At 38.5% G+C, this 14,725-nt stretch overlaps 2 protein-coding genes across 2 annotated transcripts; both read left to right on the forward strand.

Annotated features, from left to right (window-relative positions):
- On the forward strand, nt 1–3,224 carry gm2a (ganglioside GM2 activator). Its single transcript, XM_067247741.1, has 4 exons — nt 1–247; nt 340–492; nt 1,527–1,709; nt 2,215–3,224. The coding sequence occupies exons 1-4, from the start codon at nt 140–142 to the stop codon at nt 2,371–2,373; spliced, it is 603 nt and encodes a 200-aa protein (XP_067103842.1). The 5' UTR covers nt 1–139; the 3' UTR covers nt 2,374–3,224.
- A 2,544-nt stretch (nt 3,225–5,768) lies between these two features.
- ccdc69 (coiled-coil domain containing 69) lies at nt 5,769–12,271 on the forward strand. The gene is made up of 9 exons (XM_067247830.1): nt 5,769–5,815; nt 8,871–8,934; nt 9,426–9,604; nt 10,316–10,403; nt 10,490–10,563; nt 10,952–11,053; nt 11,265–11,384; nt 11,478–11,575; nt 11,953–12,271. Exons 1-9 carry the CDS (start codon nt 5,795–5,797, stop codon nt 12,119–12,121), a joined length of 915 nt encoding a protein of 304 aa, XP_067103931.1. The 5' UTR covers nt 5,769–5,794; the 3' UTR covers nt 12,122–12,271.
- Nucleotides 12,272–14,725: the final 2,454 nt, after the last annotated feature.

The following is a 14,725-nucleotide window of genomic DNA, read 5'->3' on the forward strand; positions in this document are numbered from 1 at the left end:
GCGGAAATGTGAAACATGCCTACACACCAAGTGTAGGTTAAACCAGGTCATTTGCGTTTGTGACGGCGTCTTGTGCGATAAATGTAAACTTATCGCATTTACCATTGTTTTTATAAAACAGTTTGGTGACTTATCCGCTATGAAGCGCTCTATTGCTTTTATGATAGCGCTTTGCATCACAGAATCTCTCATATCACAGGGGAGCTGCAAAGTGCAAACCAAGAAAATGCTTTTAAAAAAGGCAAAGGTAAGCTGTGACATCGTTTTAATAATGGTATATTTGCATACTATTCAGCCCTTTGCCCCACCATTAACTGCCGGTGTCTATTCAATCGATAGATTCTGGATTTCGACTGGAAGAATTGCGGGAAGCCAGACGATCCAGCTGTTCTGAAGTCGCTAACTCTGTCGCCCGATCCTATTGTTATTCCTGGAGATTTGATGGCCAGCGCGTCCGGCTCCACCGAGGTGGAACTTTCCTCGCCCCTTGTTGTGAGTCGATTTTCATAGAAAGCTGTAGTATGGCCTTGTTTATTTTGCTGATTTGTTATGCATTAGTGTTTGACTAAATTATTTCCCTTTGCACAGGCTATACAGACAATTGTTGAAATAACTTCACACTGGCAATAACATCACTTGAAATGCTTAAGTATCAGTAAAAGATAAAGAAAAAAATTGGCCCCTTTCGTCCTCATTAGAAGCCCTCTTTCTCTCTAGATTTCGTTTGTGTGTTGCGTGTCCTGTAAACCCTAATGTTGCCCATAAGGCTCATCCCACAAAGATGGTTTCTTAGTCAAATATAATAATTTAGTTTAGTGAACCAAAGTTGGTGGAGGTACTCTGGTATACCAATGACCAACCTATCTGAGACTATTCTCCCTCTGCCACATGAAAAAAATTATGTAAATAGCATTGCATAATCTAAAGACCTGATCTGTACAACTTGTGCTAGTTTTTAAACAGAAACCATTTTTTTCAGGAACTGATCTGCTGTTCTATTTAGTTCATTCTTGACACACTGCGGTGTAGATAGTGTGCTTCCAGTAGCCTATAGGCTATTTTGATCATCTGTTCTCACCTTCCAAAAATATCAAAAAGCCTCAAACTTATTCGGCTATGACACTATTTATTTTCTGATTAGGCTGTAACAAAGTCTCTCTTCACTGAAAACACCACCTCACGGTAAAAAAAACAAACAAGAGACCTCGCTATACTCCACACCTGTATCAATTAGTCCCACACTTTGGCTACACACAGGGTACCCCGAATAGTCACCATTGAAATGGATCCAACACTGTAACACTATCCTCTTTATATAGTTACATTAAACCTTTTTTCAATCATGTCAATCATAATTTTACTCCTACTGTAGGTATCATTATAGTGAGTATCATCTTGTCAACAACTTTAGTTCTAAGTACAAAGTCCCATTTGTGCTAACAACAAAATTGACCAAACCCATGGGCCATAGACAATATACTGTATTTAGTATAGATGGTTTAACCATTGTTTTTTTCCTCTCGCAGCTGAATGTAACACTGGAGAAGGAAGTGGCTGGTTTCTGGGTCAAGGTGCCATGTTTGGAACAAATAGGCAGTTGCCATTACCCTGACGTCTGTGACCTTCTCAACATGGCGGTTCCACCAGGACAGGACTGCCCAGAGCCTCTATACACCTATGGCCTCCCCTGCCACTGCCCTTTCAAAGCTGTAAGTCTCTCAGACCACAGGAATACAAATATTAAAATGGTTTAAATCATTATTGTGTAAACATTAGTCATGTATATTTAAAACTATAAAGTTGTATGTAGAGGAAGACAAAGTCTTCAATTATTTATAATTATTTACCAGCAGTGGACTGGGCAAGCATATGTGTTATAGAGTATTTGAGAGCCAAGGTATTGTAGAGCCAAGGCCTTTCTGCACATTATTTGTGCGTGCTGTCCAAATGCTAGGGCAGCAAGGTAAGTTACAAACAAAAAAACTAGGAAACAAACAAAGAAAATAAGGAAGTATGTATCGGTGTGTCCAAAACCCACTTCCTTGAGTATATAGTGTCCAGTAACCAATGAAATGTGTATTTCCTTGTTTCACCAGATCCTGTCTCTTGCCCACATAATTTTCTCTTTACAGATTTATGGTACTCATAGTTTGCATAGTTTTCTTTACTGACTTGCAGATTACCATTTTTGTTTTTTATTTCCTCGTTCCTCAGGGGGCCTATTCTTTGCCAGAGTCTAACTTCTACTTGCCTGACATGGATCTGCCCTATTGGCTAACTAATGGAAACTACAGAGTACAGGGAGTTCTGGAATCCTTGGGAAAAGAGTTGGGTTGCCTCAAAATTGCCTTGTCTCTTCACTCAAATAACTAAATCAGGACTACTAATGCACTTTGTTGTCAGTTGTGGTTTGTACACTGGTCACACTAGTCTAAGGTGAGTCGGACCTTGTTGTGAAGAATTAAGATACTCATTAACTTGATAACCAATTTTATCAATGGAATATAAATAACTTCTATTGTATTACAGAAAGTTGCTGCTCCTTAGGAATTGTATTGCCAATGTGCACGGTCCTGCTTGGGAATAGGTGTCAGTGGGGAAAATGCTACTGTTGCATTTGACAATGGGTGATACTGTATTCACATTGCGGTACTGTTAAGGGAACTTTTTATCTCATGAAGCCAATTACAAAGAACCTGAAATTGGAGCTGTACTAAATCTTACATGTCCAATGTAATAGACATAGTATAGATGTCAAATATACATTTCTAATGTCTATTTGGTCTTTTTTTTTTTTACTTGTGCAAGTTATTGAAAGATAACAGTATATGTTGCTTATTGACTTACTTTATATCCTGGGTAAAAAATCACTGGATGAGTAGCTTTAAAGTAGCTTTTTTTCATGAGTTGTTTATTGTGCCATGCTTTTTTATCTGAAGCTCTCAAGATTGTTCATCAGATGTTTTTGTTAGAGTTTGCTCCTTAATTATACTACTCTTAGTCTAATGTAGCCAGAATCAGCTTGTTGAATTGACTTATCAGACTGTACTTTTTGGTAAAGGGAATGCTGTTGTAATTAATTTGTATGGAAAAGAAGGCTTCATGTCTAATGTTGCGTTGACGCAATGCATTGAATCATTGTTCTTGTGCCTGAAACAACTTTCTACTTTATAAACCAATAGATGCACATTTTCGGAATAAACAAACAATAGTGTTTTTTCCAATTATTTGATTTGACTGTTATTCTCTGTATGGCCACAAGATGGTATAGAATTACATATACAGTACCCTTGTTAAATGTAAAATGGGTGGTGATGATATATAGTGGGTAAGAACTGTTAAACATTTTGGAGTTGCAGAAAGAGCAATATCTATTTACCAACAAATTATCATTAGTTCATTCAGCTTAAGGCTAATTGTAAGTGATATAACTGAGTGAAAAGTGAAAAAAATTTGAAGTTACTGTACATGCTTAGGCTGCTAGTATGGGAAGGAAAACACCCACAGGTAGCCCAAACTTATTAATAAACATGATTGAATACCCCACAACACTGACCCATACCACATCTGCCACTGCACAGAAATGTGTATGTGTGCTGAATAGTTGAAGACGTGTAAAACGTGGTTTAATGGAAGTGCAGAGGTCTCATGATTGTTAGGTGAGTTCATGTGGACTCATAAATTTTGCTCAACTGCCTACTTTGAGCAATGTCAAGGGAAATCGTTTTCTGTATTTCCTTCTCCGGGCCAAGGAAGCCTTGTGACTCATGCGTATAACTTTGTACTAATTTTCACTCCCAATCACAAGGTGCAAAACAGTTACCTACTGTCCACCATATACCAATAGCTCAATAACATCAGTGTAGTCTGGAGTATCTTAAGGGGACATGCAGTCATGTGTGTCCTTATCTAAGCTCTCCCTTTCAGTTGCAGGCAATGGAAAGAATGCTATCTGAAAGACCGCTAAGGAGACCCAGACCTTTTCAAGAGTTCAGTGGCCATGTTAAAGGGCCAGTTTGCCATTTTTTAAACTGGCACTAACACATACCATCCAAAATCTAAATATCGGAAGTAAGCAGATGTGCTCCTCATCCCCTTTCTTTATACCAAGGTGCTTTAGGATGCAATTTAAATATGGATTGTGCCTGTAAAGATTGTGTCACTGTTGTATCCTTGCGCACAGCAGCACTTATTTGTAAAGGTTTACACCCAAACCTTGCAGCGATTGAAACCAAGGACTAATTAAATATATTTTGGCCTTTTTATTAAGACATAGTTTTAATATATATAATGCCTATTTTCTGGTTTTCACAGTGTTTATTTTTATACACCTACAGATTAATGCTCAATATATCAACTGCAGCTTTGCTGATGTTCAACCGGTAAGGGTTGAATTCAGAAATGGTTAGTAGGTTAGTTTGAACTGTAGTATAGAAGTGTATATATGTTTGATAATTTCTTTATGTTAAGTGTTCCCAAGATAATGGAGGATGTAGTGATATACAGTCCATATTGTACTATTAAATATTGTACTAATTGGTTTGTTGTGTTGCCTTTAGCTTTCCTGCAGTATCAGACAGAAGTCATGAGTCTGCCCAGTTTGTGTTGAGATAAATTTGGTAACTGGAGCCAGTGCAGCTGCTACCCCTTGGAAAGTTACTCTGTTCTCACACGTTTACTGTAACAACTGCTGCTTATTTATATGCCTGATTACGAGAGGCTAACCCTATAAATAGGTTAGCGGTTTTGACTCAAACAAAATCAGATTCCAAAGCTTTCTGTCAAGGCTTATTACAAACAATACTGCAGTCCCAAGATAGACTGGCACATCTGTGGAGAGGAAGGAAGTTGGTGTTACAGTTGGCTTGAAAAGAAAATGTCTATTTTGGGCAGAAGATTCACATTGAATTTCATAATTAGCTAAATCCTTTAAAATATAGTTATCAACATTAACATCAGTGCTGGGGGTAGTTTGCATTTGTGTTCTGTTGATTTGCATTTGAGAAATTATCAACCAAGGAGTACATATTATTGTTTCTATTGATTTTCTGTAAAGCACCCTGAGCTACAATTCTTGTATGAAATGTGCTATATAAATAAAGTCTTACTTACTTACATTATTTATTCCTTGCCAAATCAATCCTTGACTACTGATGCGTTCAGATGTTCATTAGTGCTTATATACTAGTATCCATAAACTTTTTCACAATGAAACATGCTTGAACAAGATTCTGAGATTTAAATTTCTTTGAGATAGGCTAAGTGTCATTTTCTGGCAACACCAGTCAACAGAGGGCGCGCTAACAATATTACAGATGTACCAACAATAGACAGAAGAGAACTTGATACATTTAACAGTACATATTTAGTCATTGTTACTGATTTATGTAAGTCTGTCACACCAGTGAAGATTTACAAAGTTTATGTTCTAAGATGTGTTTTTGGAATGGTGATTCGAGCCCCCTGCGCATACTCTGTAGTCTATAGCCTATATTACGGTAAAAAAAAAAAAAAAAAAAAAAAACATTTTGCAGCTATGAAAGTGTCTAAATTCTGCGAACTAGGCGCTGTTCATTGATCTACAATGAACTGTCTACGAGCACATTGAACATGCTTTGTCTTGCGCCAGTCCACGCAGTAAAAAAATCTGCTTGCTGTCCACGCTTTGAAATTGGATTATAAAAGATCCGCCCATTTGGTAGAGTGAGTTGTTCTGAATTTGAGGAGTTGGTTTGTAAATTGACAAAACAACTACCTTTTAAGGGTTGAAGGAGCAGACGCGGAGGGACAAGGCATGGGTTGCTACCACAGTAAGGTGCGTGGCAATGTTAGCACTAGCAAAAATTAATGTTACGTAGATCTCAAGCTGTATAAAAAATCTCATGTAGGCTACCATATTAAGTCTTGCAGTTTCAAAGAAAGTTAATTAGCCAGCAAACCTTTCTTCCCCTCAGCTGCCATTATCGCATCGCGGGCGGCAGTCACTCACGATAGCGGGATACAGCTAGATGATGTAGGAAATTAACTTTGTAAATGATGCAAGTAATTTCCCTCAAGTTATGTAAACTCCCTAAAGTTACAGTGCAACTTGCACTACTTCACACGTTTAGGCCTACTGATTTTTACTACAAGTTTTGATTGGTTTACACATTTCCGCTCATCTGTTTCCAATCGTTGCAAAGGTATCTTTACTTTTTGTTGTCTACTCTTGAGGCTTATGCGGCAACCCGTTATTTTAAAATAGAATAATCAATTTTAAACAATGCTGTCTTTGATAACTAAGCATCTTTGTCATGTGTTTCTCATCTGCTGAATACAATTTATTTGACATTTTGTATATGTCATGGCCTATGAAACTAAATTAAATTGGCCTATCCACCTCACAGGATTTTGTTATAAACCTTAAAAGAGCCATATCAAAAAGTGTTGTTTTTAAGCGTATATTAAAGTTAGCAGTGATAGACTTTTTGTAAATGGTCTCTCAATTTTAGAGCACTTGGTGCACTCAAAGCTGTTACTTTTAGAAGGTTGGTTGGATTGTGTAAAAGACTGTTGGGACATTCCATATCAAGTTGGGTCATTCCATAGTTATCTAGTGAAAAGCTGTTTCATCCACATTCATTCTTAAAAATACTATATTAATCAAATTCCTTTCTTGGTGCAGTACAAATCTAGTCAAGAGTAAAGTACACAGTAATGGTACCTACACCTTCTATGCCCCCTTTTGAATAGTCAATCAAGGATTGATATTGATTCAGCTTAATTTTCATAGAATGTAGCAGTTGACCTAGTGACTTAAACTTTTTCATCTTAGACAGGAGTATACGTTTATTGTTCTGCAACAGGATAGATAACTGGTCAAAGTATTTACAAGGTGCTTATAAATCATTGTTCTCTTAGCAACCAATACAGATAAAACCTCACTCCCTCCAACTAACCAGCCACTCTTCAAACAAGTAGTGTAGACTGGCTGGTCCCTACAATATTAGTCATATAATTCCAAGTGGATATGAGTCAGATTTTGTTTACCTTATTCAACAAGAAAAAACAATCTTTTCTGGAAAATGTTTTGTGGACGTTGAACTAAGTACAAATATTTATCATAAAGGTCACACCGTATAAATCCTAACGGTGCACTGTAGTAGACGTAAAGAGACATCCATTAGCTTTTGGAGTGTACATTCTACCATGTCTCTGGGATTTTCTTTCCACTGAGGGTTCATGGGAAGAACACTGCAACGTCCAAATGTAAAAAATGTTGTGGAAAGATGTCTATGGTTGATTTATGGTTGGGTGTCAAATAAACGTTCCAACCCTCCTCAACATGTTTCTAGAGGACCCCTCTGTTTAGGAGCATTTTAGATATGAAAGATATGAAAATATATGCTGTATGTTAAACTTGACAATACAAGTCTGTACGTGAACAGGACGATGATGTTTATAGGCTCTCTATATTCCTCATGTTCTAGGGAATTTTTTACAAGTTGTAATATGGCGGTGGCGAAAGGAAAAATACAGGTTTTAGACAGATCGTGGCTGAACGAGGCCTAAGTATTGCAAAAGACTTGACGGGAGGCCTTTAGTTTTAACAGTCTGTTGGTATTACTGGACATGTTACTGTCGTGTAGCAGTTTAAACAAACACTAATATGAACTTGTGACCACTTTTGAGAAGTAGACTGTAATGCCATAAAGGTTCTGTTTGTATCGTCTGGTAGTTTCCAAGTGGCCCTAATATTATCCATCACTTTGTGGAAACGTATCTCTCCTCACCAAATTATCCTTAAAATGTTACATAATTGAGAAGGATTTCAGTTCCAGTCATGTGGAGAATAATCACCCTGGTATTGGCGATATGGGTCAAGTGCCCATCAGCAGGCAGATTTCATAAGCGCCCTTACTGCTCCAGTTACTAACAAAACAAAGACTTCTGTGGTTGGCACAGGCTAAATGGTGCTCAGAACATCATGCTAGGAAGCACACTACTAAATGGAGTATATATCATTGTATTACAAGAACGATATAAGACTTTTATTTATTCTGACATTTGGATGTTTCTTACCAGTGGGCAACTTGATGATTGTGCTTAGATACATTAGATAATAGTCACATTGTCTCCTACAAAAAGAGAAGGTGAGAAGATCTGCAGAGACCCTAAACTTTTTGGTCTCGAGATCTCGATTAGGTTGAAGTCCTAGCTCTGGCCACTCGAGAACATTCACAGATTTGTTATTTACATTTAGCAGACACTCTTATCCAAAGCGACTTACAGTAGGTACAGGGACATTCCCCCCGAGGCAAGTAGGGTGAAGTGCCTTGCGCAAGGACACAACATCATTTTTCACGGCCAAGAATCGAACCGGCAACCTTCTGATTACTAGCCCGATTCCCTAACCGTCACTTGGGTCATAAGTGCTCTGGAACAGGTTTTCATCAAAGACCTCACTGTACTTTGTTCTGTTCACCTTGTCCTCGATCCTGACTAGTGTCCCAGTTATTGCCACATAAACAAAGGGGATGCCTGCCAGCTGATTCCTCCAGGTTTCCTCCAGATGTGATACTTGGCACGCATGCCTAATCTTGGTTTCATCAGAACAAACAATTGTTTCTCATGATCGATGAACTCTTAGTGCCTTTTCTCAAACGCCTAAGCAGGCTGTCATGTAGCCTACCTTTTACTCAAGTGACTTTTGTCTGGCTAATTTGATAAAGGCCTCACTGGTGTAGTGCTGTAGATGTAGTGGTTCTTCTGGGAGGTTCTCAAATTCATTGACACCTCACTCTCTTGTCAGGGCTTGTTGTTTGTTGGTATGAAATGACACTTGTCATTTTCCCCCATTTATTCTTTGTCCGTTCTCCGTTCCATTTCAGAAGAAGACAAAAGTAAAACGGGGACAGACGGGGCTGAAGGAGGCTGAAAGTCATCAAAATGGTGGTGAGTGGTTTCCTGTTCAGCACTGCTGTGTGACAGGTTGTACATCATGAGATCATAATGCGACACACAACACAGCCCGTTTTCATGACTCACTCGCTGACGGCTTCTATGTCTGAATGTCTTTTACAGTAATGCATCATTTTGCACAATAAAAAAAAATTGTGAAATCAAAAAGTAACTGGACAGGGACACACATTGTAGTTTGGGATCTTTGCTCCACACCTATCTCAATTTGAACAAGAGGTTAGTGCAGACACCTCAGTTGCCCTTCGTTAGTCCCCAGCTGCACTTACTGAATATAGGAAGTGGGTGATGATGATCTGTTTCACTGCTCCCGTGTACTGTTTCATGTTGCTTAGTCATGTCCCAAATGATTTCTCCTTGGGGTTCTATCTATTTCTGTCTAATGATTTATGATTTGTAAAGGTTACTTGGGGTTAGCAGAAGATTATTATAGGTGTTGGTTTTAAGTGTGTGTGTGTGTGTTTTAGGTAAAGTTCCCTTGGAGGAGTCGGGCACGGATATGGAGAAGCAGTTGGAAGGTAATGAGTGGCAGCTGAAGATCCTGACAGAGGTGCAGGCTGCCAGTGGTCACCAGGAGAGGGCAGAGCTACTGAAGGGATATTCCCTCGGAGAGTTCTGTGCGTTGGTCCAGAACATTTCTGACAAGGTGAAGATAATTTAAATCTAGTTTAATATAAGGCCAAATTTTATGTTAATGGCCCTGTGCTGCCAACAGAACAATAGTTATCAGAGTTATGTAATTCTAGTTTTGAGTGGAGCCCATGCTGCCCAGGTAATGTAGCCAGAGAAAACCTATGTATAGCTAGACTTTGTATGCACCTTGCCCCCAGGCCCCTGACCTGTGCTCCCCAAAACTATCCAGTAAAAGCAGCCCCTCATTCTGTCTTCCGAAGGATTTTTTTTTTTATCAGCAGAGAGCAGCAGGGTGCAGATTTATATGTGGCTCCATTCCACTCATGAAGCTGGAGTTAAGCAAAGTTTCCTTCCCTAGTCTCCTCAGTGGCCACACTGAGTTCTGTACATGCAGGAAGTCACTCTGTCCTTTGGGATGGGACGTGGAAGTCTTCAGCGACTCAGCCCCAGCTTTAGGGTGGCTACACTAGTACAGACTGAGCAAGAGAACTTGGTGATGCATCAATGCAAGAGGAAAGGATTAAGTTGAGCAAGATTCTGCAGCATAAACCTCCTCTGCTCTTGCTCTACAGAAAAGTGCCACTGACTGAGACTGTTGTACCCAATGTCTTTGTACCTTTTACTTACAGTTTATCTTGACCCTGTCTCCCCTGCTTACTGTCATCATTCATTTGGCCCTTAATCTTTATCTCCTGTCTATTTTCCTTAATCTGTCTTTCTCCAGGTGAAGACTGAAACATTTACAGAACTGAACATCCATCATGACGAGAAAGGCAAGAAAGCCTCTGAGGAACACCAGAAGGAGGTGGAGGGTAAGAACCACAGGCCCAACCTTGTAAACTTAGAATCTGACCCAGGTTTAGCTAATTACTCCTAACCCAAACCCTTTACTTTCCAGAACTTAGAAGGATACACTGTGAAGAGAAGACTTTGTTAACTGAAACCTACCAAGCAACTGCGAATGCGTTGAAGGTGTGTGTGTATTATTACTTTATGTTCTAAATAATAATTAATATGTCGTTATTACACCGTTTGTGGTAGTTGGTCGGCACTTGCATAAAATATTTTTAAAAAGGATTGCTAATGTGTGTCATCACAACATCAACTCACTCAAATTCAAATGACCACCACAACCCTAACTTTACCGATGCACAAAAACGTTTTATTCCTGTACACCGCTATTACACCTTTTTCAACACCTGTTACTCTACTGTACACATTGTTACATAGTTCTTAATTATGATTACAGGATCATCTTTTTGATCTTGTTTCCAAAAAGACTAGATTTGTGTTACCAGTCCAACTCTTTTCCTTTGATTTCTTAGAGAATTGTTATGGCAACTTATGTATCCCATTAAAGGCAAAGATTGAGGTGTTGACTGCAGAGCTCAAGGTTTTCGATGAAATTAAAAGGAGAGTAAAGGAGTCAACGTTCAAGAAGGACCTTCAAAGAAACATTCAGGTGTGTATTGTTTTTGTCTGTTATGGTAAAAAGACAATGGCGGTGGGACAGTGGAGACATTGGACATTGAATCTGCCAGCTGTCTGGCAGATTCAACATGTAGAATTGGTTTTGGCCATAGTTTGTTTTTGAGGCTTTTTATGTTATAAAAAATTATTCCACACCATTAAAATGTGATTCTTATCTTATGAATTAATACAACATTCTCTAGGCCCATGGCAGTCCTGGTGCATTCTGGGAGTCAGAGCAGGAGAGTCTGTTGTTTGTGATCGAGATGAAAACTCGGTGTGTTCAGGAGCAGGGAAACAAGCTGCTACAGATGGAGGACTTGGTAAAGACTAGTTTAAACTGGTTTAGATACTTCTGTATTGCATCCTTCAATCCTCATTTGATAGGAGCTCAACACTGATGTGACATGTTCTAGGTGGAGAAAAACCTGTCATTAGAAGATCAAGTTATACATCTTCTACAACAAAATGAGGACCTCAGGATTCGCGTTGACAACTATCAAAGCCTTATACAGTATGTTTTTATTACATCACTATCATTTGTTAAAAAATATCACCTCCATGGAAACCTCTGTTATTCTAGTTGGGGTAAATACCATTGAAGTCTTGATAAGCTTGATTTATTTGATTCGCTATGAAACCAGTGTTGCAGTCATAGTGTTGTAATGTTAGTACCTCGGATATACCCACAGTATGTAGTTGTAAACCTCACACATTTCACTTTCCATGTACATTTATGCAAGTCTTTTAAATACAGTTGATAGCCCTGTGACGAATGGTGAATATGGACATAAAATGACTGAGATGTGTTGATGACATGATGTTTCCCATACCGTTTGTCATCAGTTGTCAGACCTATCAAAATTTTTTGGTCTGTTCTTCCCTAACCAGGCAGCTGTCAAAGAAGCAGCAGCAACAGCAGGGGGAGATAGAGAGGCAGTCTCATCTCAGCCAGAGGCTTAGCCAAGATAAAGAAGAACTCATGTTTAAGCTGAAGCACAGGGACTCCTGCCCCTCCATCCACCTTTCAGCCGTCGTGGCTGAGCTAGCACCCAGATGACCCTACCATACCGGATTTGGCATAACCAGTGAACGTTTCAAGATCATCCAATTTAAGCCTAGTTGTTCTAGGTAAACCCAACGCTTCTAGGAACTCAAATTGAATCAGTTACTGTTTATATACTGAACAATACCAGCACAAGTGGATTCTTTCAGCAACTTCTACCGGCTGTACTATTGGGTCAGTGGCCAATTAAATAAGTTAAGTTTCTCAGACTCTGGAGAAGTGTCAAGGTAGACGCTAGAGATTAATTATCTTCAAATGCAAGTTTTAGGATTATGTTCTACAAGACGAACTAACGCTGTTCAGTTACTCTAGTGCTCCGAGTACTGGAGGTGTATTACACATAGACATGTGTCAACATGTACAGTAGCACATGTTGTTTTTTTTGTTGAATTACCTGTGCCTTTCTTTTAACTCATCGCAGTGGACACATCCACTTTCTTCTGATTCTGATTTAATGTTCAGTGTGCACCTGAACTATACATTGTAGATGATTGAATAACTGCATTGTGAACTGGATAGGTAGCATTGCAACTGTAGCTGTTACAACATGTAAACTGTATACTACTGTTTGTCTTGGTACATTTGTTTGTTCTGTGAAATATCTTTTTTGTCTTGCTATTAAGGAAAATTGCCCAATTACAACAAACCAAAAGCAGTTATTGGTGTTGTTTTTTTGTATTTAATTTTTTTGTATTAATATGCACTAGCACTTTTTAATCCATGTTGAACTAATAGTGTTTGACAGAGATTTGCATTCTTGATTTTAAATGGAAATGTGTTCATGCTTATTCAGTTTTACGTTTTCATTTATTTTCTTTTTAATGACTAAGGGTGTTTATGTAGTGTGTCATCAGCCCTACCACATTTTACTTTGACAGAAAATTAATACTGGACTTGAGTCAATGTCTTTAGTTGATGTGATGCAAGTCAAATATCAAGCTGCTTTGATAAGAGTTTATTGAAGATGTTGAGAAGTATAATTAAATCTTACAGCACGATATCTTGTTTTCTTTACCATGTTAAATACACTTAGTTTTTTAGTTTCCTTTTCAGTACTGGCAGACAGATTTTATTTTGCCCTTTGGTAAGCTAAAGATTTATTATTTCCAACTAATTAAAAGTTCAGTTATGATAGATGTTTTACTACGCCTCTGGCATTAAATGAATTATTACACAACACTTCCCTCTAATGATTGGTCACATTATGTTTTGTGCTCACAGTATATGAATATAATTAATTGATAGTAATTGTCTTCAGTTCACCTTTTTTTCCACTAAGGGGCAGGAGAGGACAGTTAATGATCTAAACCTATTTAGTGCGGCAGGTTGATTAAAAGTACGTTTTTAAAAAGACAGTATCTGTATGGAACATGACAAGTTTGTTGATGCATGAGACGCAATACTTTTTAGGCTGTTCAGTGACATGACTTGGATGTGGTTCCACAGCTATCTATTAACGTTTTTCCTATTTATCATTCACTCACTTGATACTTGATACTTAAAAAGAGTTTAGGATAACATGGATATATGTAACAAAATGTATGTCGACTGCATTACCAATATAATAGGAGTTCAAACACAAAACAGGATACAAGGGTGAAGTGATTGACAGATTTATTGGTGACTTCTGAGATCCACCTACCCCTGCACCTTAACTCGAGTCTTGTCTGTATAGAAGTTAAAGTGGGGCAGACAGCCTCCTCTATGTGTGTGTCTTGTCTCAGAAGCGTTGAGCGGATGTAAAAGGATCACTATGTCAATGGATGTTTGACAAGTCAAGACAATACCCGGTGAGGCACCTCGCTAACGGAGGGTCAGACCCCTACTATGATGTCACAGTGTTCCCAGGGCACTTCACAGCCACCTGGAAGCACCTCTTTCGAACGGTGAAAGGTGTGTGCATGAGACAAGCCCCCACCACATCCGCATACACATCGGCCATACTTTCTGTGAGGATATCAATCAGACTACCACGAAGCAAAACAATACTCTAGTTAAGTAAAGTGTTTTAAGTTAAGTTAGTTGCATGTCCCCTCGATAAGCTCTTTATTTGTTTTTAAGCATACGAGAACCTTGTATGTAATAGAATAGCCAAAGCGGCACAAAGTGAGACACGTTGGGGGTGGCAGAGGAAGGATCTTAGGTTAGTAACCAGCCAAATACAACCACATGTTGCAATCATTGTTAAAATCGAAAATTCTGAAAATCGTTTTCTTAGGTTTAAGGGTTCTTAAGTTGTAAACATGCAGAGATGAAGGTTTTGCTATTGTACTGTTCAGTAAAAAAGAAATATTGAGAAATGTTTCATCAAAGGAAGCTAGTTTCTAAAGTGACAGTTCATGCAAACCCTAATTGATCACAAATTATTCTAATGATTATTTAACTGTTAAAATAAAACACGCAAACATGATTATTATTTAAGGTTATCAAAAAAACGTTAAAAAAATCTTCTTATAAAACTCAAAGAATCCATGTAGCATACAATCACAAAGCTCCCAAGACTCTTGACAGATTAGCCCCAGCTCTCAACTAATCTACTGTTGAGATTTCTTTGAGGGGTGAGACAGGAAATGGGGTGAGGTGTGTTTTGAACACACC

This window comes from Osmerus mordax, chromosome 12, assembly GCF_038355195.1.
Source record: "Osmerus mordax isolate fOsmMor3 chromosome 12, fOsmMor3.pri, whole genome shotgun sequence".
Classification (NCBI taxonomy): Eukaryota; Metazoa; Chordata; class Actinopteri; order Osmeriformes; family Osmeridae; genus Osmerus; species Osmerus mordax.